The following is a 27,077-nucleotide window of genomic DNA, read 5'->3' on the forward strand; positions in this document are numbered from 1 at the left end:
CTGTAGTGTAATTTAAACCGGAATACATTTCATGTTTCATTTCACACACACACACACACACACACACACACACACATATATATATATATATATATATATATATATATATATATATATATATATATATATATATATATAGAGAGAGAGAGAGAGAGAGAGAGTGTGTGTGCCAGGTGATGCAGAGTAGTAAGACTACGTCTCTAGGGCTATATAAATAGCATTGTATCAGAAGAGAAAGTATTTCAATAAACATTTAATATGTTTTGTAACAATAAATATACAACGAACATATGGAGACATATATTTGTATATTTTGGGAAATTGATTTTTGCAAATGAGTAGTTGAGGCTGAGATAACCGGAGTTGCAAAGCAATGATGTCATAGTTTCGGCGTGCGCCGTGGGAGAGCATATGGCCCGTGCGCGCCGCCGAGAGGAAGCGCCGCTTTGTGCGAGCAGGAGGCGCTGCAGCTGGCGGAAGAGGAGGTCGCCCAGTCCAGTGTCTCCCGCGGATGCACAGGAGCTGACAGGGAAGAGAGGACGAGCGAGAAGGGGGGGGAGGAAGACGGTCTCGGTGTAACGGAGGGTTTTTGCAATGGCTGCGAAGTCGGACGGGGTGTTGAAAATGAAAAAGAGCGACGTGGCGTTTACTCCTTTGCAAAACTCGGATCACTCGGGCTCCGTACAGGGACTGGCTCCCGGATCGCAGCCGGACTCCGGCACGGGAGAGGGGGACTTTATGAACGGGGAGTCGCGCTGCTGCGGCTCCTCCTCGACGTGTCTTCGTCTCAATAGAGAGCAGAAAAAGTACACGGTTTGGGACTGCCTCTGGATCATCGCAGCCGTGGCGGTATATTTCGCGGATGTGGGAACGGACGTCTGGCTTTCGGTCGACTATTATCTCCGCGGAGACTACTGGTGGTTCGGGCTCACATTGTTTTTCGTCGTGCTCGGCTCCTTTTCAGTTCAGGTGTTCAGTTTCCGATGGTTCGTCCACGATTTCAGCACCGAGGACAGCACCGGCGCTGGTGCGCCCGCCGGTTGCTCGCAGATGGACGGCAAGCTGATCAGCGGATCTGCGTCGCACGGAGATATGGGCGGCCAGCCGTCCACCCCTCAGAGGCAGGCGTCCTCTGCGAGCAAGAGCAACACCACAACCAACAGCTGCAACAGCAGCACCGCAACCCGGACTAACAAGGGAAGGTCAACGTCCTGCTCTTTCTGCATTTGGCTTGTGCAGTCAATCATTCACATCCTGCAGCTCGGCCAAATCTGGAGGTGAGGCTTCCTGCGCTCTTTGTCGCTAAAATGAAGGCAGTTCACGTTGTGGGGCCACACATATATACTAGAGTTTTTAAAATTCTGATAACATGTTGAGTGACAGTCGCAATAGTACGTCGCCGTATCGAAGCGTGGCGACACACTGGGAACATTGAAATGATCGTGCAGGGCAGCGATCCGGGGACGCACGCTGACGGCGGCGGGTCACGTGACGCGCACGCACTCACGGGCGGTGAAGTTGGCCTTTAATACGCCGCGTAATCTGACATTTTGATTATAAGCATTCCTCACGCCCTGCTCCATTCATGCCAGACTGTTTTTATTTCCACGTCAGGCATGACTGATGGTCATTTTTAAGACCGATGTGAGGAGAATAAATTGCATGTAAATAATAACCTGTGTGTCAACGGACGTAATGAGCGGCGAAGCAAAAAAAAAATCATTCATGCTCATATTCTTTTTGCTGTTTTCTGAGAGTCCATAGACTTACTTTAACACTGAGTATGGAGAATTAAGTGCGAGGTATAAGAAGCTTTTGAAATGCTTCTTTTGCTTCTTAATCAGCATCATTATTATTGTCATCATTATTTTTATTATCATGAAAAAAAAATCGTTTTTTAATGTATTGTCTATGTGCTAAATCCGAAAGATTTCCCCGTATCTGCATTTAAAAGTAAGTCCGGACTGACTGTATTATGTCTTCCACCCCACCACCACTGAGTGCTGTTACACTAGTATCTGTATGAATTGTTGTGTCTCTCAAGGGCTCAGTTTAATGTACATGTGTCAGCATGCTGCTGGTCCTGCCTGCTCAGCCATAAATCAATCAGTCAAATGTTATTTAACGGATAGCATTTTATTAGCAATTTTGCATGAGGAATTCTTACTAGAAGAAATTGAAGAAAAAAATGAAAATGAGGAAAAACGGGAAATTCAGTAGTTTTCAGTACATTGTGGGGACCAACAGAATGTGATACAAACCTGCTATTTTGACCTTGTTGGGACATATTTTTGGTCCCTACAAGGGGAAACTCAATTTAATAAAAAATCTGTAAATGCGATCAAAACTAAAAATGCCGAAAGTCTTGTATCTTGTTTGGTTATCATAGTTGGGATTAGGGTTATCATCATTGATGAGTCCCCACAAAGATCTAATCTGTGAGTATGTGTGTGTGTGTGTGTGGGCACGCGCGTGTATAAGCATCAGCTTAAACATGGATGATGGTGTCAATGGGTGAATGATCATGGTCATGTGACCCAGCTGCTGGCCAGGCCAGATCAGTGCCATGGTTACGGCCCTCTTGAGCTGGCTTGGGGCTTCTGTGTCGGGGTTCACAGGTTGGTGCATCCTGCATATTCTGTGCTCAACTAGTGTGAATTTCAGGCTGGAATCTAAGCCGGCTGTATGCCTTTCCGGCCTTCCATTTTTCTGATTGCTACAATATGGAAGTATCACAGAGTAAATCTGAATGCAGATCAGCAGGATGTAATCTTAGCAAATAGTCAGCTGTATAGCACTTAACAGCTAGGATGTCGTTCCGGGACACAGACGGACGTCGGCGTTGCTCAGGTCGGTGTGGTTGAGACTGATCTACAGTCGGAGGCTGATCTTTCACATTTGCCAGTAAAATATAATCAGGCAGCACGGTATTACATTTTCGCCAATGCAATTATTATATTACTACCCATCTCCACCTGCTTATCAAGCACAGGGGGCTGGGAGCCCATGCCAGGCAGCTATCCATCACACGTCAACGATAAGCAATTCAGAGACTCAAATTCTCCTAACTGCATGTCTTTGGAAACCTGCACAGGATGCAAATTTTCCAACCTGCCAGTTTTACATATATATGTGTGTGTGTGTGTGTGTGTGTGTGTATTATGATTTATCAGATTATAGGTCCTATGTATCTGCTATAAATCTCATGCATGTGCAGGTGTATATGTGTGTGTCTGTCTCATATATATATACAATAAATTCAGTTTCACATTTGTATACTGCTTACATTCTAAGTACTGTAGTATTGGCAATATACAGTCGGCACGCCTAAGTGACAAAGTCACACCTGAGTAGAGCAAATACAGCTACCCGGGCCCCCCGAAAACTGGGAGCCCCATGACTACAGAATTTCCAGAAGTTACATATAAGGATATAACATAATACGATCATTTAAATCATAGCAGCATGTATGGTATTTGAATTTTAGTGACAGTTTTCAGGATAGACAAAGTTGCCCCCCCGTGCCAGCTGTAATGGACTATTCCGTTTTGAGACTTTGCGCTACCCAGCTTTCTGTTACCTCTGGAATCTATCGGTTGTTTCATAGCCAAGCGAAACGGCTCATAATAGCCTGACAGAATAAGAAAATGGTGCAAAGATACAAGACTGACATTACGTGTCCCCTATCATTAATACTATCCCGCAAGAGTGGTAAACGAATGGTAAATGGGCGCAGAGAGAACACAATTAAACGAGCGCACGCAAAAATTCAAGACTAACCTTGACAAAAGAGGGAATGGAAAAACTTCGTAAATTTAACCGGTCAATGCATAATACCACCAGCAAATTTTATCGACAGCATTCCCGCCCCCACCCTGATCAGTAACTTCCCCTGTTGGCACCCTGCACTTTCATTAGAATATTATTAATTTTCCGTTGTTTATAATTCTCTATCATTTCTCTTTTGGCCCCAAAGATATCTCTAAGGGCCACTTACTGTAGGGGGCTCTTTACCCTTGTCAGACTAGGGCCCCCAGAGAAGTTAATCCCGCATGATCATACTCTGTTTCTATGACCTCAGCTCAGTCCCAGATCTTAACATGGATAAGCGTCAGGAACATTACAGGCTCTTCAAGCTTTTCTTTGAAACATACGGGTTAATGGTCTGTAGCAGAAAAAAAACAGCATTGATTTGAAATTCTTTTTTTACTCGTCTTTTGAAAATGCTGCAAATATTTAAACCCACGACTGCAACATTAAGAGGGAACACCAGCTTCTCTTATCCCATTGTGGCATTTTCCCCTGTCTGTCATCCTTCCTGGACAGATGCGCTTGTACGAATTTAAGCCCAGTAATCGAATGAGGTTTTTGAAATTCTCCAAGGCTCAATGAGTAAAGAAACCCATTAAATACGTTGTTTGTCTTGAACGGATGAATGGTGGGTGAGATGACCTCTGGTACCACCTAGTCAGAGTAGTGGTATTGGCTGAGGACTGTGAGATGCTTGTTCAACCGAATACTGTAATTGATTCTCTTTAATTTCATCAGTCTTCTGACACGTTCCCGACATATAGAGGGCAATCTTGTCACATCCGCGTGTCAGATAGAAACCTATGATGTCCTGCTACCTGAACTGGGGGAAACCACCAGCTTTGACAATGGGAGCCTGTTAATGGAATCAACCGAGTTACATCCCAGAGACTATCATAGATGAGAAAAGTGTCCGATCGCGCGCTCATGGAGCCGGCGATGCCCACGGGGATGGTTTTAATCGTACGCTCGAGATAATCTCCAACCTTGGCGTTTCCACAATATCAAAGCATTGAGAGGAAGATTATGAATGCATAGTCAAAAAGGCATCTCTTCATATCCGGATGACGGAGCCTCTGATCTCTCCAATAGAATCAGAGCGACGCTACGTGTTCCTTGGTGTGATGATTGTATCTGAGCCTTTGTCTGAAGTGGAGGGGGGCAGGAGCAGGGATTTGAACTTAGGAAAGAGACGGTGAGCCTGCAGTAGTGTGATACAGCTGCATAGCTGGGCACAGGTTCTGTCACATGGACGGTGTTAAGGTCTGAGCATCTACAAAACATCGGTGGACAGGAGGACGGCTCTGGTTTGCGTTGGCTTTGACCTCCCCTAAATATAATCACGACTCCTTTCCTCACGCCAGTCGTAGCTGTTGGGCGTGTGTGTGTTTTTCCTTGTAGTCACTGGGCTCGCTCCCCCCCCCCCCCCGCCATTACCTCCACCTCGTTCCTTGTTAGCACGGTCCCCACAGCTGCTAGCTGAACGGCCGGCTTAAGCACGAGGCACAGCCTCCTTACTCCCCAAGGACCGCTTCGGTCTTTTGTCAGATTGTCTTGTCTCTGAAGGCATTAGGGAGCCCTATATATTATATACAGTATATTACTTACATACATTGCAGTTCACTGGAAGCAGGCTAGATCACTATTAAGTATTGTGCAAGTATTGAACACTATTAAGTATTAAGTGCAAAAGCAATGATCTCTGTATAGTTCAGCTTCTCTAACGTGACATCCGGACAGCAAAATATATATATGAATTATATTATTTTTATTATTACAATTAGTTCTGCAGGATTTTTTTTTCTGGAATCTGTTACCTAATTCAATTCAACATTTTTTTACCCAGCATACAACTCAATATTTGTTTTGAGAATGGCAGTTAATAATGTCACTCTGAGCACAAGTTTTGGTGAATCGCAGCACCCCCTGCTGCCCTAGATTGACAGCTAGAACATTTAATCAGTTACAGTCTCAAGGATGACTAATGGCTATATCAGTCAGGCCTGAATTTTCCTGGTACAGTATGTAGTGACTGTACGCTGTATGAGCAGTGCGATATGGTCAGACCTGGCTGTTCCCCTACTATACGTGGTCACTGAACACTGTATGATGATGACATATAGTCAGACCTGACTGTTCCTGGTACAGTATGTGGTTATTGTATTCTGTATGAGCAATGTGCTGTGGTCAGACTTGGCTGTTCTCAGTACCTATGTGGTCACTGAATTCTGTATGAGTAGTGTGATACAGTCAGACCTGGCTATTCTCAGAATAATATGTGGTCACTGTACACTGAATTTGTGATGTGATACAATCCGACTTGGCTGTTACCCATACTATTTGCGGTTTACAGTATAATGTATGAGCGATGTGATATAGTCAATCCTGCCTATTCCTGCTACAATATGTGGTCATTGAATGTTGTATAAGCAGTTTGATATGGTCACACCTGGCTGTTCTCAGTACAGTACGTGGTCTCTGTATGCTGTATGAGCAGTGTGATACAGTCTGACCATGGTGTTCCCAGTACAGTGTATGGTCACTGTCTACTGTATGAGCTGTTTGATACAGTCAAACCTGGTTGTTCCTGGTTTAGCATGCGGTTCACTGTCTACTGTATGAGCAGTTTGATACAGTCAGACCAGGCTGTTCCCAAATACAGTAGTATGTGGTCACTAGCTGTTCCCAGTACAGTATGTTTTTCATTGTATACTGTATGAGCGGTGTGTTCTCTAATTAACCGCTTATCAGCCATGCACCTGTTTTCTTTTTAATCTCTCATAATGACATTATCGTGCCTCAAAATGGACTATTAATCACTGCGATACAAGTCTGTGTAGGTGACAGAAAGGCACCCAACACGCAAAAACAAGCAGCGTGCTTATTTTCAATGCAGTCAGCATACTGTCATGTCTGCAGTCTTACTCTGCGTGAGAATCTGTTTAGAAACGGCCTGGAAACCGAGAGTCCAGCCCAACTGGTGAAAGTGTTGGCTGGGATTCTGCTTGGGAGAGACGGTTTCGAATACAGTGCCGGTCGGGAGTTTATCAGGCAGTTCATGGACCTGGGAGGATTCACATGAGGTCTGTGGCCCCGAAGACCTCAGCGTCTCTCTGGTGTCTACGGCGTCAGATGCTCTGGTTCTCCATTCACTCGATTCCCCTTCTTGCAGCCCTTCTGTCACTGACGATTCTAAGGCAGTGGGAGGGGGAATCGACGGCAAGGGTCAGCACTCCTCTGGTCTCAAAGTGACAAGAGAGAGACGTTCTCTCCTTTTTTTTTGTCACCGGCTGAAAGCCCACCATGAAATGAAAGGCGGAAATGCAGGATGCACAATATGAAAAATGCACAGCAGATTACTCAGCCCCGGCTGTGACATGTTGACATGTGGTGCTGTCAGGCAGCCTTTGGTTCATCTGTGGTGAATTAATCGGCCTTCATGTGGAGCCGGACGGCTGCTTGAGATTTGCGGACAGTTTGTTTTGGCCGGATGACCCTTTGTGGCACACGCAGGACTTGCAGGGAATGTGTGCCCCTTCTGCCGGGGGTAGGGCTGCTCCGGGGTTGTCCCCGTTCTGAGACGTGCAGCTTTAGCTCTCTTCGGTCCTCCTGTGGACTTTTCCTGTGAGGCCGGCGTGCCGCGGCCAGCCCAGCTTTCTCATCCCAGCTCCAGCACCTGGAACCAAGCCAGCTATTGTGAATAATCTGCTTATATTCAACTGCAGAATCAGCTGAAGCATCTTCGCTCTAACGACACGGCGCCCCCTGGTCCCCCAGGGGAGAAGTACCCACTGCTAACTCTGTAAACGGACGTCTCTCTCTGCATCTGATAAGAAACACCGTCGCGGGAGAACGGTGTTAGAGGAGAGGAAGAGACAGACCTGCCATACGAACATCTCAAAGTACTTGGATGGCGTCTCAACCTTGTCTTGGGTGAATCTAAAGACCTAGCTGGTGTTGAGGAAGTTGCCCGTCGCACTTGCAGATGCCTAGAAGTATAGTCCTACCATACATTCTGGGCGCTTAAGCTGGCGTGATTTATAGCCTCGATGTTTATAGCGGTATGAGCGTTTCGTACGTGAGGGGCTCTGCAGAGTGCACAGGGAGGTGGGTGTAGCGACCATAATTTTTATGGGCAGTTATCCATAATGTCCCGAGTGCGGCACAATAGCTTTGTAGATGACGCCTGCGCCGTGGAGCGTGACGGCTGTACCTACCATAATGTTTATTGGCAATAATGCCCAGTCTTCAAAATGTGATACAACTGCTCTACTCAAATGAATGCAGACAGGAAGCTGACAGCCCCGGCTATAAAAGTGTGGATTAGGGGACATTCACGATCAATAGCTCATTGATCTGACTCCACGTGCTTCACTCCATGCAGGACTAGCCCTCAGCTTGCAGATCCACAGCGCCACTCATTTCCCAGTCGGTCAGTGCCAGTTGTCACATGTATCTTCATAAGGTGCTGATCTCACACACATTCACCACACTAAGGAATTCCAGCCATTAAGGGTTTTCTTGGATGTGAGAAGTTCTTCGCATGAATATTCAGGGACATACCTAGAAATTCCGCGTCCCCTGGGGGCCTCCCCCTCAATTTTACATATACAAGAGCCCCCTCTGAAGTGCTGCCCCCCCCGAACCTGCTAGGGTATCCCAGGCTTCTCCAGCACCCCTGTCTCTATGTGCACTAATAGTGTCCTTTGACACCAAAACCATTTGCACCAAAGGAAAATCACATTTCTATTCGCGCCATAAATAATTTGGCTCACAAGACGCGAAACCGTTCAGAATCCATGTCCCATAAATATCAGCATTTAAAATCCTGGCTGCGAGGTCAGGATGCTTATCTGTCCATTAATGTGTCAGGAACGTCTGCATTTGGAGTGGCTGTGATTTCTGCTGAACCTTTTCGGGATTCAGTTCCAAGCATGTAGAGATAAATGTTGGATTTGCATGAATGGTTTCAAACAGGCATTGTTATTCATAACTTTCCATTTTCCCCATTTTTATTCATTATACCAATTCAGTACTTTTACCCAGGGAGGCCTTTGAAGGGATATTGAAATTTCTGAGTTTTGGATAGTCTGAGTCCCAAACCAGCACACAGCATCCAAATGGGCGATATTTAATGTATTTAGTAGACACTTTTTATCCAAAGTGATGTACAATTGAGGAGGTAGCGTCAGCCAGCCCCTAAAGCAATGTGGGGTTAAGGGTCTTGCTAGGGGCCCGGTGGCAAACTCATTTTGCCGATCCGGGAAATTCCTACTGAGTAACATTCAGCATTGACAGCTGAGGCTAGAGCGGCTACAGGCACAGCGATTGGGCGTCCGATTTCTCTCCGGTTCACCCGGTCACTATAGCAGAGCTCACAAGTGTTTTGGGAGCCTCTGTCTACAGCAATGTCACCGTTGGTCAGTGACAGATTGAGCCAGCGCTAGTTCATTTCCCACACCTGTCATGTCAGCTTTGGACACCGATCTCATGACCGGACTCCTCCTCGCGTCATCATTTCTTTATCGTAGTCACTGGAATGTGACCTGGATGGAATGTGAGCGCGGCACGTTAGATGTAAGGTCGGTTCTTTGAGGTGTGGTGTGGCTTTGCATGTCAGGGATCTGTGTTTATGTGTAGAAGGTCACCACGGTATGGTAATCGTCTCACTCTCAAGCCCTTCAGCAAGGTATTTAAACCTTGAAAAACATTTCCATGGGTGCCGACCCCCCTACTCTGCCTCCGAGTTTTGCTCTCACAGGAAAGCAAGGTGGGACATATGAAAAACGAAGAGCTTATAAAACTGGCAAATAAAGTATCGTAATTATGAAGTTTGTGCGTGTTCACCTCCTACCGATGCTGTTCCGATGCGAAAAGCTGGAGTCTCAAAAATTATGAAGGATCACAGTGTCTTGCTTTTTGGCGAGAGGGACAGAGAGGTGGGTGTGTTCTGCACCCTGGGAGGCCAGTTGGATTGGGCCAGTAGTACTCTACTGTTTGTCACGCCAACCGTGCACATGGATCAGTCCTGAAATGCATGTGTGGTTCACTCTGGCAGCTCTCCCGATTTGACAGATCGCTTCATCTGCTAGTGTCGTTTCAATTCAGCAAATGAATCAATGAGTGAAATACCACGTCTTGTCTTGAAGGTGAATATTTCTGTCATTCTGTCAAATTGGTGCTTAGCAGCTTAGGGCTGCACCCCGGTCCTGGGGTGTATGTTTCAGTGGTGCTCGCCACACCCCTGCCGCACTAGAGAGTCTACCGCCGCACTCTCACCTTCAGGTTGCCATGGAAACTCCTAGGTGTGCTGCCGGCCACATGCAGCACATCCCATCAGGAAGTCCATTATCTGCCTCCGAATTCTGGAGCCTCTTCACCGCGCTGGGACTCCTAGGGATTCGGGCGTGACCTCTCGTGCGTCATGATGAATGCTGGGTTTTCACTGCCCAAAGCTAAAAAAAATATCCAACAAGCTTTCAGGAGTGGATCATCTTCGATTATCTCAATCTTTGATGGACAGAATATACTTTGATGAGCATCAGCTATGGTGCAGAAGTACTTAACCCAACGTTAAAACACAGGTGCCTTCTGACGACTCTACAACGACTCAACAGTTCCCCATAGCTACTATTGCTAGTTCCGCACACATCATATGGCTGTTAATGAAAATAGCAAAGTATCCCATGCTAGTAGTCACTGTAAAAGGCAGCTGATCTAGAGATGAAACTCCAACTCCGATGTGGACACCCTAGAAATCTTGCTCTCCTTTGTAAGAAGCTGTATTGTTCTTGTCATAGCGACATGCCCTGTAATTACCAATCTGTCACATGGCATCTTTTGCTCTCCTTGTTCCTAGAGTTGGTCATACCCACAATGCATCCTGCTGAGTGTCCTACTCTGCCATGTCAAAATGCAGTCAGCTGTTTCAGCTCCACAAGAATATGACCCATGAAGGGGGCTTCTTTGATTTATTGATATATATTTAGTCCCTGCTTATTCCTGGTTAAAATCAATTTTAAGTTCATTTCACAGCGTGACTGGTCTTCTATTTGCTCAAACCAAACTGTGTAAATATTGTCAGTGTTGTGAGTATCTGGCAGTGTCCGTCTGGGCACGCTCTGGCATGTTTACACTCATTTGCATGTTCTGTGCTTGTTATTAATTGGACTTGGGGCACATTGTGTGTGTATGTGTGTCTGCAGTGGGTGTCAGCTAGTCAGCCTTAACCGCGTACAGAAAGCTGCGAAGATGAGCGAGGACAGGATTGGGCCCAGGGTCAGTAGCCTCAGTGCGTCTCTGGCGGCAGATAGGAAGCTCTGAGCTGTCATCATCCGATCTTCTTCCTCTACCCAAAACGACCTTCCCCTCCACAGCTGCAAGAAAGTGGGCTTTGCCAGCAAATAAACGCTGTTGCCTTCAGATAAACGCTCACCGAACGACCGGACGGATGGATAAACAAAACGCGGATTAATCGGCACAATAATGAAATTCCCACAGCAAAGATAAGAGATGCACTGGCACCACGTACAGGCCGGGATCCTGCTCCGCCTGACTCTGAGAGTGCAGATGGTGACCCTGTTAGTTTGAGGACGCTCTAGCAGGCCTACGATGCTGTGAATTTTGGCCGGACTGCCCGATCTCATCATCAGGCTGTCCACAGAGAGATTTCTCTCTGCACATAAGCCCCGGTGTCTGAGTCATATTCCGGCAACAGTTAGCCTGAACGCTGTGAGGTAGTCTTGCCCGTGGAGCGATTGTTTGTTTTCCAGGAGTATAATGACAGTTGAATCTGGATGTCAAGTTTCCTTTTTGTCGGCAGGGTTATATTATTCCTGACGCCTCGCAGAAGCGCTCACACTGTTTCCCTCAGAAGTGCAGGAGCCTCCTCACGCTTCGTGACCTACAGCTGACGAGCGGACAGCTAACAAAAGCCGGTGATGGCTGAAAATACCCCACAGCTCACAGTCTGTGCCTCTAAACGGCAGCTTGCAGAGCTCAACTCTCTCCTCCGGATGTTCCCACAGCCCCAGAGATGTGCCGGTCAGGATCCAGGTCTTCACACCCAGGAAGGAGCTCAATCCTCAATCCTGAGATAGGTGCTTTTCCAAAGTAGAAGTTGTCACCAAGTCCCTCAAGAATTCTGCTGGTGCTAGATGCTAAGAGACCGAGATTGAAGTATAGGACTATTTGGTGCTCTGCCTTTTTTTTGTTGAATTACACTAAATTGCACTGTTTACTAACAGAATGCATTAACCCTGAAAGTCAAAGACCCTTCCAGAACAAGTCCTGCAATGTATATTCAGGTGCCTGTGCTACTTACAGCCTAAATTTAGTGTGTAGATATATAATGTTATCCACAGCTGCATTGTGTTTTCAGTCAGCGGATAAAGTAGCGTGATAGTGTGTTAAGGCCCTGACCTGTGATCGAGTTCTAGATGTACCTAGAAAATGTCTGGTAATTGGACAGTGATTTTTCTGAGCTGGCTCAGGTCAGTTTGTGCTCCAGGAGGTCACTCTTGTCAGTCTTGATTGTAACTTCACGGCAGTGGTTCTCTCGGCGCCCCCAGGGCCTGTGCAGCGTCTGGTTCTCACTGGTATTTCCCTCTCCAGTCACATGATAAGGAGACCAAATGGTGAAGTGCATTGGGAGCTGGGCTTCTGTCTGGGGTGCTGGCTTCATGTCCCAGGAGACACTCCCCTGAAGTTGCCAGGAGCAAGATACTTAACCCAGATTGTATTAGTGAAATGACCCAGTTCGATAAATGGAGAAGCAAGCCTACTGAAAACCTAATAAAAATAATTATGCAATTCGCGCTCTTTTTGGACGGTCGGCTAGCTACAAGGCAACAGCTATGGTACCTTGCTGCCCCTGAGCGTAGGGCTCTGTCTGGCTCTGTGCCTTCCATCAGTGTGAGTTGAGTAATCCCCGGGCATCCTTCTGGCCACACAACCTACAGCTGTAACTCATAACTGTAACTCAGGCAGCTTCTGTATAACTTGCGCTGAGAATGATGGCTGTGTCAAGCATTTAGCACCTGGCATCGTATATGAGATCCGTACGTCATGATCCTGTCACCTTCATCATCGTCTCGAGGAGACAGTGAAAGGAACAGAGGAGAGAGAGAGAGCTAAGAGCCTCCGTTTCTGCAGAAGGGGTTGACAGAGAATGGACATATACAGAAGCAGTCAGCGCCCCCTGCGGGCTTGGAGGTCCCATAACACCCGTGGAGGATGTCCCACCACTGTTAGTGGAGGTGTGATAGGAAAGCTCCACATGGCCACTCCCGCAGGCCAAACAAAAGGGGAGACTCAGTTCCTGCAGCTCGCTGCGTCTCCTCATTAACACCAACCCCAAACAGAGGTCCTGCTAATTAAGCTTTCTGCACTTGCTATGGAAGGAAGACTCTTGATTCTTTTTTTCGATGTAATGTCTCAGCACAGACAAGTGTATGACATCTGCGTTAATAATGTAATCAAAAGAAAGTGCTTTGTCTCACCAGTGAAGCTCATTGAGATCCTAAGACTCACCAGCCCGACCCATGGGAGGGAGTCAGCTCAGAGATTCACCCCCATGTCCTGCACTGCTTAGCTCCTTTAGTGCTAAGCCCCGGCTAGCTGTTTACGGGTAACCTGCAGACAGGAATGGGAGCGAGGCACTGGCATAAATAGGAAAGGGATTCGAGTACGCGATGGGTGACAGGTTTCAAGAAATGCTGGGACAGAAATAAAATGCAGCCAGTTTGGTGTCAGCACAAGGGAAAACAGAGCAAGAGCCAGCAGTGGCTGGGGCTCGGAGAGGCGGGGTTAGGGATCAGGCTCCAGGTTCACGTTCATCAGCGTCCTCATCCACATCCTCATCAGCGTCCACATCAGCATCCTCATCAGCGTCCTCATCCACATCCTCATCAGCGTCCACATCAGCATCCTCATCAGCGTCCTCATCCACATCCTCATCAGCGTCCACATCAGCATCCTCATCAGCGTCCTCATCTACATCCTCATCAGCGTCCACATCAGCATCCTCATCAGCGTCCTCATCTACATCCTCATCAGCGTCCTCATCAGCGTCCTCATCCACATCCTCATCAGCTTCCACATCAGCATCCTCATCAGCGTCCTCATCTACATCCTCATCAGCGTCCACATCAGCGTCCTCATCCACATCATCAGCGTCCTCATCCACATCCTCATCCGCATCATCAGCGTCCTCATCCACATCATCATCAGCATCCTCATCAGCGTCCTCATCAGCATCCTCATCCGCTTCCTCATCCACATCCTCATCAGCGTCCACGTCAGCATCCTCATCCACATCCTCATCAGCGTCCACATCAGCGTCCTCATCCACATCCTCATCAGCATCCTCATCAGCGTCCTCATCCACATCCTCATCAGCGTCCTCATCCACATCATCATCAGCGTCCTCATCCACATCCTCATCTGCATCATCATCAGCGTCCTCATCCACATCATCATCAGCATCCTCATCCGCTTCCTCATCAGCTGACTGTGCACTGTCCACGTGTGTCCTGGGCCCTTCATCTAAGTCACACAAGGTCATATGTATAATAATAGAGATGGTACCTAAGATGGGTAGCATTGTGGGTGACACTACTGTCTCACACCACCAAGGTTTGTGCGTTTGAATCCCCCCCCCCCCCCCCCAATGTGTGTGTGCTCTCCCTACTTTCACATGGGTCCTTTCAGGATACTCTACCTCCCATTCATGATCCAAATACATACATTGAGGTGAATCAGTATCTCCAATAACTGACCATGCATGGTGCTCCCTGTGATTCCTGTTGTAGTCCCCAGTCGCACTGTAACCCCATAACAGATAAGAAGTTTCGGTGGATGAGAAGATGATTAGTTTGGACTGTATTATATTTCATTATGTATGTTTCCACTGATTACTCTAGATTTACTTTCAGTCATAACTCATTCCTCAGCAGTAATATTCAATAGTAATCACCCACCGCTGTGTCGAACAGACATTTCAGAAAAAAACACTCGAGTGTGGTTTTGAAGAAGTCGTGCCAAAGTGTGCAGCCAAGAAGCTTGTGTAAGACAGAGGCAAATCCTATTTAAAAGCTGCTTACTACACGATCACCGGTTGGCCGACCTGTTTTGATACATTTCTTAAACGCATTGTAATCAACGGCAAGAAAATAGCAGCTTTATGGCTCCCAAACAGCCTTGAGTATAGGCAGCGCGTACCGGAGGCGCGCTTGGAATCCTGCCCAGAAAATCAGCGCTTCACATGAAGTCAGGCCCAGAGGGGTTTGTGAACCGACCCTGTTGCTCGCGTAGGCATCTTTGATCTAGCAGAAAGTTAAGAGGCGCACTGATCTCCACCAGGAGCCTCTCTTGGTCCCGGATGATGACTTGATCCACGTTGCACAGGGATGGGGAGAAGGAACAGGGACTTCATTTGGGGATGGGAATGAGGACAGCGGGAGTGGTGGGTGGTGTGCGGCTCGGTGGGTCAAGGCTGTGCCAGTGAACAGAAGGTTGCTGATTCGAATCCCATCCTGGGCAGAATAGTCACATCTCCGTTGGGCCCTTCAGCAAGGCCCTCAACCAGCACTACCCCCCCCCCCCCCCCCACCACAAATGCTTGCCCTTGGACCCCAAGCCTATATCTCACCTGTCTGTATCTCTCTAAGGTGATCAAGATGGAATATGTGAAAACTAAAGACTTCCAATGTATCATATCATTTCAACTGTTGAACCAAAGCTGCAGCAGGTCACCCGCCCTGCCCCCCCCCCCCCCCCCCCCCACATCAAGAGTGGTAGGGCCATGGCAGAGGGATGGGTCAGATTTCAGGATCAGGGCTTTCCCCTACCCTGTGATATCCATGGTACCCCCCCCCCCCCCCCCAGCCTGAAAGTGGCATCAGTGTCAGCGTTAAATACAAGGAACTTTGACGGCGTGCGCAGACATGCGCAATTAACCCGAAATGACTCGCGGCGTTAAGTTCCGTTACTGAACGAGTGGGAGAAAAGAGCCCCTGTGGCGGAGGTTAGCCGTAAGCGCCGCGTCACGCCATGGAGTAATTACGCAGTGCGTGAAGGCGGCCCCATTTAAACCTCTCCCTCTTATCATGCATTTCACACTAGCAGCCTTGGTAGTAAACAGCGAGTGACTCATAGATCATGATGAAATCTACAGCAAGGGGCGGCGTGCGGACGCCGTCACCGGTCTCTTATGGCGAGGAATGGCCGCTAGCTGGGACGCTCTACCCTGTCGAGTCAAGCCAAATGCATGCTGGGACCTCGGGGCCATGCTGCTCTGGACCCGATGGCGGGATGGGAAACGGGAGCATTCGACGGTATCCAGGTGCAGGCTGTGGACTGCAGGAGCGTCTCCTTCTCCCCGCAGGTACCTCCATACCATCTACCTGGGCGTGCAGAGCCGCCGCGGGCCCGAGCACGAGCGCTGGCTCTTCCACTGGAAGATGGTGTATGAGTACGCCGACGTCAGCATGCTCCATCTGCTGGCCACCTTCCTGGAGAGCGCCCCCCAGCTGGTCCTCCAGCTCTGCATCATCATCCAGACCCACAAACTGCAGGCGATTCAAGGTAAGGGACCTCCATTAGCGCCCCCTTGGGGTAGCCGTGCCCACCCTGCACTGCTTGTGATGCCCGGTCCATCAGGACATGCTGCTTTCCATCCTGCTCCGCTTGAGTCGACGTTACTTCTCATTGGATCTGTCTTGATGAGGTAGCGACGAATCCTGTAAAAGCCTGTCCCTTGGGGATGGGGAAAAGCTGGCCTTGGTCATGGTATCGCCAGCATGCGCCACTTCCAAGCTTTCAGTTCTCTCGCTCTCCCACAATCCCTTTGAATTCTCAAATCTGATTGGTCCAAAAGGTGTTCTGTAACCGCCCACTTAGTGCTGGCCACTCAAATCACACTAGTAAATCAATGTGCTATTACAATGCTTAATTCTAACTAACGTTACTTAAAATTCAAGAGTTTGAGCACAATTTAAAATTGACGCAAACTAAATGGAAATGTCTGATCATTGGTCGAAGACAGTAGCTATAATTAGTAAATGCATTTCCGGCTCATACACGAGAAAATTATGTTTTTAGGTACAAAAGTATCTGCCAAATGATTAGTTACTGTGGTTGCCACATGACTGTATGATACGTTTTTAAACGGAGTTGCGATGCAGAAAGATCAACTGTATTCATATTACCGACACTGTACACTTTTACCGCAAAGATACCATCTGCCGCTAAATATTTAGACCTGGGCGCTGAACTACAGAAGTCTACAGAATTTTGCAGGAACTGATTATGTATTTCTAATGGGTATTATGACCTTGGATGGTGAGAGTAGTTGAAAGCTAACAAGACTGAAGGACTGACTCCATTCTTGAGTAGAGTTTGCAGGGTAGTGGGGTGTGACTTAGGTGTAGGAGGTGTAAGTCAGAAGAACGGCCTCAACTGGATCTCAGACCCCCTTTGTTTAGGAACGACACCAACTGATCTTCCACTTTTTAACTTGTTACTTATCTCCTTACTGTCTGGGAGCAACTGAACCCACATAATTTCCTCAGGGATCAATAACGTATTCTAAATTTGAATTTGCAGATCTTCGAGTAGCACAGCTTGGAGTGGAACCGTGATCTAGGCCTTGGGGAGGGAAGCCTTAAACGACACGTTTCTGTGTGGTAGCTTACGATCAGGCCCCTCCTGCCTCAAACAAGGCGACCGCCAAGTGCAAAACCTGTCAGGCTCACGGAAACGTGTAATGAAGGGATGACAGCTTCCCCTGTGCATTATGTACAAGCCAATAAGAACTATCAAGTTGTCTTTTAATTAAAACAAATAGCCTGAGCCCCTTTGTATGGGTACAGACCACTATTTCAGAGAATAACAATTCTATTTTCTGCACATCTGTTTTTAGATAAAAGCCTGCAGAAGCTCATTTCTGGTAATGTCCCTCTCAAGGGTATAAGTGATATTTAAATGCCTAACCCTTCAACGAGACCCGCGTACCTGCTTTCAATTAGTTCAATATGTGCCATCAATTACTGTTAACAAACCCTCCTGACAGAGCCTCAGTCCGTGGTGCTGAGCACGCTGTTTCCCCAGCGCCGTAGAATTCCCGGGCTGATTTATGAACGCAGCGCATGCCGCGATAGACAGGCACCAGCCTGACACGTCGGTCTCTGGCTTTTCCCGCCGCCTCACGCGCTGGAGGAGGAGAAGCGGCGCCGATCGCATGACATTCACGGACGTGAATTTTATATGCAGCTAAGGTTTCTAGTTCAAGTCCCAAAAGGGCTGCATGCCTTGAGAAAGGTACTTAACCCGAATTGGTTGGGAAAACATTTCCAGCTGTACAAATTGAGGAAGGCGTTTGTCGTTTCGAAAACCTACATAACGGTAATATATTATGCTGGAACGGGTTCAAAGATTCAGAGTTTTATCATCATGTGTACCAAGTGCAGTGAGATATTTACTTGCACTTTAAGCCCACATATAACAGACTACACTTATATACACTGAATTTAAAAATGTTCTGCAAGAAGCAAAGTTTGGCTACATTGTGGCCACAATTCTCTTGGTCTGCTGCCCTCAATGCTGTGCCACTTGGTGCAGAAGTGGGCCAAAGCACCTGGTGTTTTTGGGTCAGAACCGAGGGTGAAAGTCTGCTAGTGATTACAGACCACACATTTTTCTGAAGAGTCTAACAACCTCTGTCGGCCGGATGGGTCTGTTTAACCTCTTCTGCATTCTGATGCGTTCCCCCGGAGCAAATGAGGTGAGTGCTTTCCTCGGGGGTGGCTGGGACCTCACCGAGTGCCAGCACCTGGGGCAGATGTCTGGAGAAGCTTAGGTGTCCATCCAGGGCAGCTCAGTGACAGGCTGGGTGTGGGCCTCTCCCTCAGGAGTCACATTCCCATCGCTTAGTGAGCTTGTGCAACCCCCAGGAGGTTAGGCCTGTCACCCAGCATGTCACCTGAAATACGTGGACCCCCTAGCCGGGGCCTGCTTGGCAGGGGCAACTCTAGGATTTTTAAGGGGGAGGGGTGGCAGAAAAAGGGGCGAAAATTCATGCAGAGAGGCTGGCCTTATTATAGCCAATCATATGTTCTGAATAGGTGGGTGACAAACGTGGGGCACTCTGGGGGGGGGCAATCAGCTTTCAACTGTATACACCCCACTGCATACTGGGTGGGAAAAGCTTTGAGCCCAGACAGTGAGAACGTACTAAAATTTAGGGAGGGATGCAAGTGAAGACGTGACTGTAGGAGCAGTTTGTGTGTGTTAATGAGGTTCTGACTGTAGGGGCGGCATGTGTAAGGTTCTGACTGTAGGGGCTACTGGTGTGTGTGCTTATGTATAGCTGTTTGTGGTTCTCGCTGTGTGTGTAGCCCCTCTGGAGCTGACAGGGGCGTGTCTCTCAATCCTCCCCTGCAGGCATGACGGCAGCCGCCTCCCTGGTGTCCCTGGCCTGGGCCCTGGCTTCTTACCAGAAGGCCCTGAGGGACTCCCGGGAAGACAAGCGGCCCATGAGCTACCTGGCTGTGGTCATCCAGTTCTGCTGGCACTTCTTCACCATCGCGGCGCGCGTCATCACCTTCGCCCTCTTCGCCTCCGTGTTCCAGCTTTACTTCGGCGTCTTCATCGTGCTGCACTGGTGCATCATGACCTTCTGGATCGTCCACTGCGAGACCGAGTTCTGCGTCACCAAGTGGGAGGAGATCGTCTTCGACATGGTAGTGGGCATTGTCTACATCTTCAGCTGGTTCAATGTTAAGGAGGGCCACACCCGCTGCCGCCTGTTTGTCTACTACTTGGTAGTGCTGGCGGAGAACATGGCACTGAGCACGCTCTGGTACCTCTACCGGGTGCCGGCCAGCACCGACGCCTTCGCCGTGCCCGCTCTCTGCGTTGTGTTCAGCAGCTTCCTCACCGGCGTGCTCTTCATGCTCATGTACTACGCTTTCTTTCACCCCAATGGGCCGCGGTTCGGCCGCTCGGTCAGCTGCACGCTGGACGACCCCAGCACTCCTTTCGTTTTGCCACAAGAGGGCGCCACCAACTCGCTGCGGTCCAACCGCGGGGGGGGTGCCAGCACTGGCGGCACGATTGAGAGGGACCCCAGGCACTCGGAGAGGGACGGCGGCATCGTCCCCGTGTTCCAGGTGAGGCCCGTGGTGCCGTCCACCCCCTCGTCCCGTGCCCCGCGGGTCGACGAGCCGGTCATCCGCATCGACCTGTGCCGGAACCGGTACCCGGCCTGGGAGCAGCACGTGCTGGACCGCGGCATCCGCCGTGCCGTGTTGTCTCTCGAGGGCTCGCCTGTGCCGCCGCGGCTGCAGTACAAGGACGACGCACTGGTGCACGAACGGCTGGAGTACGAGACCACGCTGTAGGTGGTGACAGCACGCTGTCCCTCTGCTGGAGCACGTCACAGGGCTCCGTCACCTGGCCTGAACAGCGGGACTGTGGCAATAACGTACCAACCGCCACGTCGTCGGGGACAGAAAACGCGCCACACCCCGAACTTGTCAGTTTAAGGACCTTTCCGGCGTATTTTTTTAAACAGCAATTTCTTTCTATCTTCTGATTTTTGTTTGGTACTTTTTTTATGTCTGTCAGGGAATTCCCCCCCCCTTTTTTTTAGCCAAGATGCTCACCTCTCGCCCACCCCCACCCATATGCACCCCCCCCATCTCTCTGCCTCTGGCTGACTTACCTGATCACCAGCCCCTTACTGACTGACCAAGCCCTGCAGAATCCCCTCAGTGGGGCCTGACTAATGGCCCTGCGTTTTCTGGTAAGATCCGTGGGCCGAGCTCACACACACCCCACGTCAATCATCTCCGTCCATCAAACTGTCCATGTGCAACGCATCTGAAAATAGTAAAAAAAAAAAAAAAAAAAAAGTTGGATAATTCCATGCGGGCAAAATTAAGCTTCAATATACTATCTGATGAAAACTCCTAGACAGGAAATATATATTGTTCACCCATGTGATGTCATCAGAATCAACACACTGCTATTCACATCACTCACTGATTTTCAGGTTGGGACCTTAATTTGTTTTTTTCTCACTAAGACTCGTTGTTCTAGTGCCAAAAGGTCTGATGCTGGCAGGTTCTATAGAACCTGAACTTGGACACTAAGGCAAGACCAGGTCTTTATTTACTTGAATTAAAAGAAGAGAAGAAATAGCGAAAAATGGAAAAGAAAAAAAAATTGGAGGTTAGGATGGTGGGGCAGGACTCTGGTGTTGATTGACATAGGCGAGGAGCCAATCTCTTGGCAGGGTTCATCATACAGTGCACCCTCATTGGTGGGATGTTTATGTGCTGGGAATGACGAAGGAGAGAGGGAATGGAAAATAACTGAAAGTTACAAGAAGACCCAGCGACCACAGTCCAGCAGCCACAGTGATGAAGCCACATGCGAATCCAGAAAATGTTACACTTGTAGTCTTGGGGTTGAACTGGCCCTCTCTGCTCTTGCTCCGTGGACTGAGGCTGCTGTCCCACCATTAGGGATGGTGTCCTGAAGGTCACTTCCAGTCAACAGGTGACATCATTCCCTTTTTCGGACAGCGAGATGATAAAGGAGCTCCATCCGTGACCTTGGGGAGGGACAGTACCTAAGAGTAGCTTAGGGGCGCTTCAAGCTTGCATCAAACCAACCCTCCAGGCTTTGGCGTAGAACCACACGATAACGGAACAGAATAACCAGCAGCAGCCTCGTCCTCCTAGTCACAGTCAACAGTGAAAAGGAAAGGCGAAAAAAGGGTAAGGTGCTAAGGAGCTCATTCGTAGGAGAAGAGTATTGACATCCAACTGCACCACTGATACACAGTGTTCCCACAGAAACATGGAAACGTTTCACTTCCTGTTCAGTTAGACTAAATTTCCTTTTTTTCTCCCCTTCCAGTGCAAATGCAGTTACGACTAAATCTGTGAATCTGAAATGGATCGTATGGCGTTTTGATGTTCTATGCCACTGAGGCCACACCCACATCTACTGCTCCTTTCCGTAGAGTACTTAATAGTGAACTCGTTTAAATTCATATGGAATAATTACTTTTTGGCTTGAGATGCTGTTTCCAGTTTTACATTCTATAGATATTACGACCAAAGTTGGGATCCAGTCTTTAATTCAGATGAATCTGAAGTAGAAAGTTATAGATATATGCGTTGATTACAATTGTTTTTAATTTTGTTTAATTATGTGTAAAGCAAATCGTCCCCCCGTGGTCTTGTTCGGCGGGAGTCATACTGCATGACGATGTTTCTGCCACAAATCCCTCCATAGATTCCACGGCACCGCTGTATTAGAAACGCCATATGACACCACCCCAAAGATGTCTTTTTACCCCAAAAAAATATTCAGGATTTCCCTTCTGCAAAGAACCGATGTTCCAATGACAGAACAAGCTGATGTGCAAAATGGACATTCAAGCACTTCAATTCTCATAATACCCTAAGCAAAAGCGTAGGATTAGTTACAATATTTTTAGGGTGCAAAACAGCTTCAAACCTCCCGCCCCCATGGTACTCGCCCAATATTGATAAGGTCATATCCCTACCGTACACACCCATATATACGTCCTTGGGTAACACCCAACAGTTCCTCTTAAATCTAAACTGGAAGCACATCTGAAAGGGCGTGGCTCCTTTGGTTATTAGGGTTTGTGTGCGGTGAAGCTCTCGGGCGCCACATGCCGCACTGGAGACTCGACCGCACAGCACACATCGCCCGCTGTCTGTAACTGTAATTTACGTTACTTATTCTGTATAGATAACACACCTCTCTGCTCATCGCAAAAACAAAGCGACCGACTGAAAATCTGGCACCAACACCCTGTCTCCGCAATGAATCGCAGGTCTGCAATAGGCTGTTTATGGAAAGCACCAATGCTACAGAGCCGTTTTAACTGCTGACCGATAATGCACGTGAAATATTTGGGGGAGATGTGAAGACAGTTTTTTTTTAATCACAGTATTGTCGCATTTGGTGTTGGTTAAAATTAGAATGTAACGCGGGGTACTGGGGATTAATATTAGGGACATTTCCACGTCAGCGCACACGCATACAGACGGCGGTTTATGCTTTCTGGTGTACACAGCTAGTATCTCGCAGGCATAGTTAACGCTGGTCAGATCTCTTTCACCCGAAAACCGGTTTAACGCGGAACATTTGCCCATACAATCGCCCGAAAATGTTGACATTTTTGCTGGAGTGGGTTCTAAGGGGACGCGCTGGATAAGCAGACTGAAGGGGCGGGTCCGTGGTTTCTGTAATTTATCTGAACGAATTGTCTGCGTGTGCTATTAGTTTTATTTTGCTCTTTTCTAATATTAGATGCAAACTGTGTGAATATGCATAGCTGTGATGCAAATATTCTTTTTCTAAGCAAAATACGATGTACATCAGTTAAGCACAAACGAATAATATAATAACGTAATTAGAACACGTTTAGCGTCGTATGATTAAATGGTTCAGCTTTTACATGACCATCTTATCCTAGCGATTTGTGAAGGCGAATGTGTGTAGCGTAAAATAAATGCTCCTTTTATTTATTTCAGTTCATCGATCATTCACCTGACGTTATAGCTAACAGAGGGTTCAGTATAATATCAGATGTCTGATTCCGTCTGGGCGTCATTTTGCAAGAAGGGACCAATGGCAGCAAGGCAAGTGCGGGTGTATTAGCTGCGGGGGCGCGCCTCACAGGCTAGAGTGGAGTAAAAGAAAAAAAAAAAACAATGTCGGGATTTGGCAGCACGCGCGGTCAGTTTTGATTGGCTGTCGGATTTATTCCCTGCAGGGTCGTGCGCGTCACGCGTGGGAATGATGGTGCATGGTGGTGGTGCCGTGCCAGCCCCCCCCCCAAACTAAATGACAGACGATGATAAAGCATGTGGCTGCTTGATGTCTGCAAAGGGTTGTCGATGTAATCGATGGATTGCGTTTTAATTATGTTTCGTTATTTAATGTGCCTGACAACACTGCGCGTCTACTCACGGCGCATCTGGAGTGCACTGGCGTCTCCGCACAACTCTAGCGTGGAATGCTGCACTAGTACAACTACTTAGAAACACTGTTTTTTTTTTGAGGGGGGGTTGTTTTGTGTTTTTATCATGTTTTGCATTGCTTTTCCTGGAAAAGTTTAAAACAACACTACCACACATCAAACTACCTCAGCTTGTACAATGAACAGGATACCTTCTTCACAATTCCCTTCCATCTATCCATTTTCTGTAAAAGCTTATCCTAAGCAGAGTCGGGGGGGGCAACAACCCATCATAGGGCACATTCACACACACAGACAATTTGGTAACTCCAGTTAATCTCAACATGTTTCTGGACTGTAGGAAACCCCACAATAATATGGGGAGAACTTGTGAACTCCACACACACGGAGTCATGGCAGAGACTCAAACACCGTTCCCAGTAGTATGAGGCAACAGTGCTAACCACTGCACCACCCTGCTGCCACAATTCCCATCGGTTCAATTAACTGCACTGATATACCCCAGTAACAGAGTAGCCAAGATTTCACACAGTAAAACATCACTAAGATTATGATGCATCAGACACGCAAAATACGGAAATATGTGCTTGACAATAGAACTTGGCTTGGCTAGGATAGATCAGTCATGCTGTCATAATTAAAGCTGTTTACATTAGTTTAATTTGCCTTAAAATATGTTGCCACATTCAGTTGTTTGCCCTGCTCACAATTTCTTTTGTAAAAAAACGTAGCTGTGATGTTACCGCGTCACATTATGGTCAAAGCAGATGAGTGTCTGTAGGGTTACAGTTTTTATACTATGATCCATTCCCAACCTAAAAAACAGTTACTGAGAGATAGCACAGCATGCCACCAGGTTCATTATACAATATTATCCTCCAATACAGTTGTAGTCCAGCCACAATTTTGTGTTTCCCTAATTCAATTTTAGGAAATGTGCAATCTTGTTTTTCTTGCAAACGGATTCCTGTAACTTTAAATCTTTTGAAATGTATGACGACCCAGTGTTTGACTTTAGGTCAAGTGATAAGTACAGCCTCCTTTAAGTACTTAGACTGTCGGTGTACTGTAGTACACTGGGGTGTCTCGGATTTAACCAGGAAATTACAAATATAAACTGCACCTGAGACTGAGACTGAGATGTTTCTGGAGGGCTGCACTGTACTTCATGATTTTAGCTTGTAGGATAATGAAAGACATGTTCCTTGATGTTGGGAAAATCAAATGCAAATCAGATTATATATATATATGAATATAACTTATTGGTATACGAGTCTGACAAAAGAGCTGTGAATCCCATAGATACCTTATGCTATACCCCCCTCCCCCTCAAAAATATACACAAATAAACACACACCGTGACCATCAGTAGGCCTGCAGTAGTTCAAGCACAGTGACTGTTGAAGAGGGAGAACACAGTGTTACGATTGTTCAAAGTGTAAACAAGATGTACAAATATTCTTGCTATTTTCTTTGCAATAGAAAATTGCAGTAGTGACTGACAAAAATTTCTAACTGTACATAAATGTATGCAAATTTCCATGTTTAAGAGAACAATAATGGTTCTGAAAGGTGTGCAAATATGCTCAAGGTAAAGATTTAACTAGTGTGATGTATGTGATGTATCATACAAATCTTGTCTATTTTTTATTTCTCTTTTTTTGAGTACTTTGCATTGTGTGCTGGAAGTTAAATGCAGTTAATCAGTCATTTAATTTTTACTGTAAAATCAATCCTGAAACCACAAGGAAGTAATCTATTACGATTTTGTATAGATTGGATTTTTTGTAAATTTTTATTTGATCTTATTGCAACACAAGGTACCAAATTAATTTAATAAAGTACACTGTGGTCATTCCACTAGCATCATTTAATTTTTTCTTGAGTCATGTGATGCCTATAATATTTTGTTGCTTAGAACCTTATACTTTACAGCAACAGGTTATTATTTTGATACATCTCACTTTATTTTAATGTTACCTGTGGTTATATCGTGTGGGTTTTTTAATGCAAATGCTACCATAGCTACAATTAAGGGATGAAATTCCCGGTTATTACTGTTTGCCGTAAGTTAAGTGTGATAACTTAATTATGCATTGCATAATAATTGTAATGTTGAGAAATCAACTGCACCAATTACAGTGTGTATATTACAAATAGGAGAGATATGCACCATTCCTGTTAGTAGTGGAGATTATTAATGCCTTGTTATTAATGAGTGCACTCACACACACACACACACTCACCATTGTGATAGTAGTAGATGTATATTCAACCTGTCTAACAATAGTGGATACAATGTTTCTGTGCAGAACATGGCAATTAGGGGAGCAGCATGTGGCTCAGTGGGCTAAGCCTGTGTGCCTGTAATCAGAAGGTCGCAGGTTCAAACCCAGGCTCAGCCTGTGGGTCCTTGAGCAAGGCCCTTAACCCCCAGCTCCCTGGGTGCCACTACAGGTGGCAGCCCTTTGCAGACAACTTCCTCTTTTTTTTTTCATAGAGGAAGTTGTGGGAGGCGTAAAGACAATTTCCCTACGGGGACAATAAAAGTATCGGTTATTATTATTATTATTAGTTCTTTGCGGTGACATCACTGTCCAAGACAGGGCAGCCACTTAGTGTCATTTCCTGGGCTTTGGAGTTTAATGGATCGGAGAATGAATTTGTGGAAGAATGTTGGTGGCAGGAGAGCTCATGTGTTTGTTTGTATCCACCATCCACCATTGTGTTGAGGGTTTAATTCAGCGTGGTGTCTCCTGTACAAATTTAATTATAACCTGACTGACCGGAAAGTTTTCGAAAGTTTGGTTATGGGTCGTGAAGGGACTCCGACACATTTTATCGGAATGCTTAACAGAACAGGTTGGCTGACTAAAGCGGATCACTTTTTTGTGAGTTCCTCTTCTTTAAGTTTAGTTTTTTTTTTTGTCTGGCTGTTATGGACGTTGCCAGAAGGTTATAAAGTCTTTAGAATTTGGCCGAATTTTCGCCGGATGATGGAGATTTTTATTTGGAGGACGTTGATGTATTTGTTCCAAGAAGCTGGCTTTGCACGTTAATGACTGCGACCAACTCCGCTCCCCGAAAAGTGCACCAGCTGTTTGCTGCAGTCGAAAAACGGGAACCACTTAAATAGTAACAGCGTTACGCTATGACTGTTCTTACATTATCGAAAGCTGACGAAGTAGACAGACCTCTGACCACGACCATCTTCTTCATGCTCTTCTATGAATGCTTC

General features: G+C 46.9%; 1 protein-coding gene and 1 long non-coding RNA gene across 2 annotated transcripts; both read left to right on the plus strand.

The window, feature by feature from the left end:
- Positions 1-407: 407 nt before the first annotated feature.
- On the plus strand, positions 408-20,479 carry xkr4 (XK related 4). The gene is made up of 3 exons (XM_049012324.1): positions 408-1,277; positions 16,196-16,395; positions 19,252-20,479. The coding sequence occupies exons 1-3, from the start codon at positions 595-597 to the stop codon at positions 20,208-20,210; spliced, it is 1,842 nt and encodes a 613-aa protein (XP_048868281.1). The 5' UTR covers positions 408-594; the 3' UTR covers positions 20,211-20,479.
- Positions 20,480-20,490: 11 nt separating this feature from the next.
- On the plus strand, positions 20,491-25,699 carry LOC125740742 (uncharacterized). The gene is made up of 2 exons (XR_007397754.1): positions 20,491-21,593; positions 21,736-25,699. It is a non-coding gene; the product is annotated as an uncharacterized LOC125740742 (long non-coding RNA).
- The last annotated feature ends 1,378 nt before the right edge of the window (positions 25,700-27,077 follow it).

The sequence above is a fragment of the Brienomyrus brachyistius genome, chromosome 4, assembly GCF_023856365.1.
Source record: "Brienomyrus brachyistius isolate T26 chromosome 4, BBRACH_0.4, whole genome shotgun sequence".
Lineage (NCBI taxonomy): Eukaryota > Metazoa > Chordata > Actinopteri > Osteoglossiformes > Mormyridae > Brienomyrus > Brienomyrus brachyistius.

Coding starts and splice junctions, on each gene's coding strand:
- xkr4 (XM_049012324.1), top strand. CDS start 595: ATGGCTGCGAAGTCGGACGGGGTGTTGAAAATGAAAAAGAGCGACGTG. Junction 1,278..16,195: donor CAGCTCGGCCAAATCTGGAG/GTGAGGCTTCCT, acceptor TTCTCCCCGCAG/GTACCTCCATACCATCTACC. Junction 16,396..19,251: donor CAAACTGCAGGCGATTCAAG/GTAAGGGACCTC, acceptor CCTCCCCTGCAG/GCATGACGGCAGCCGCCTCC.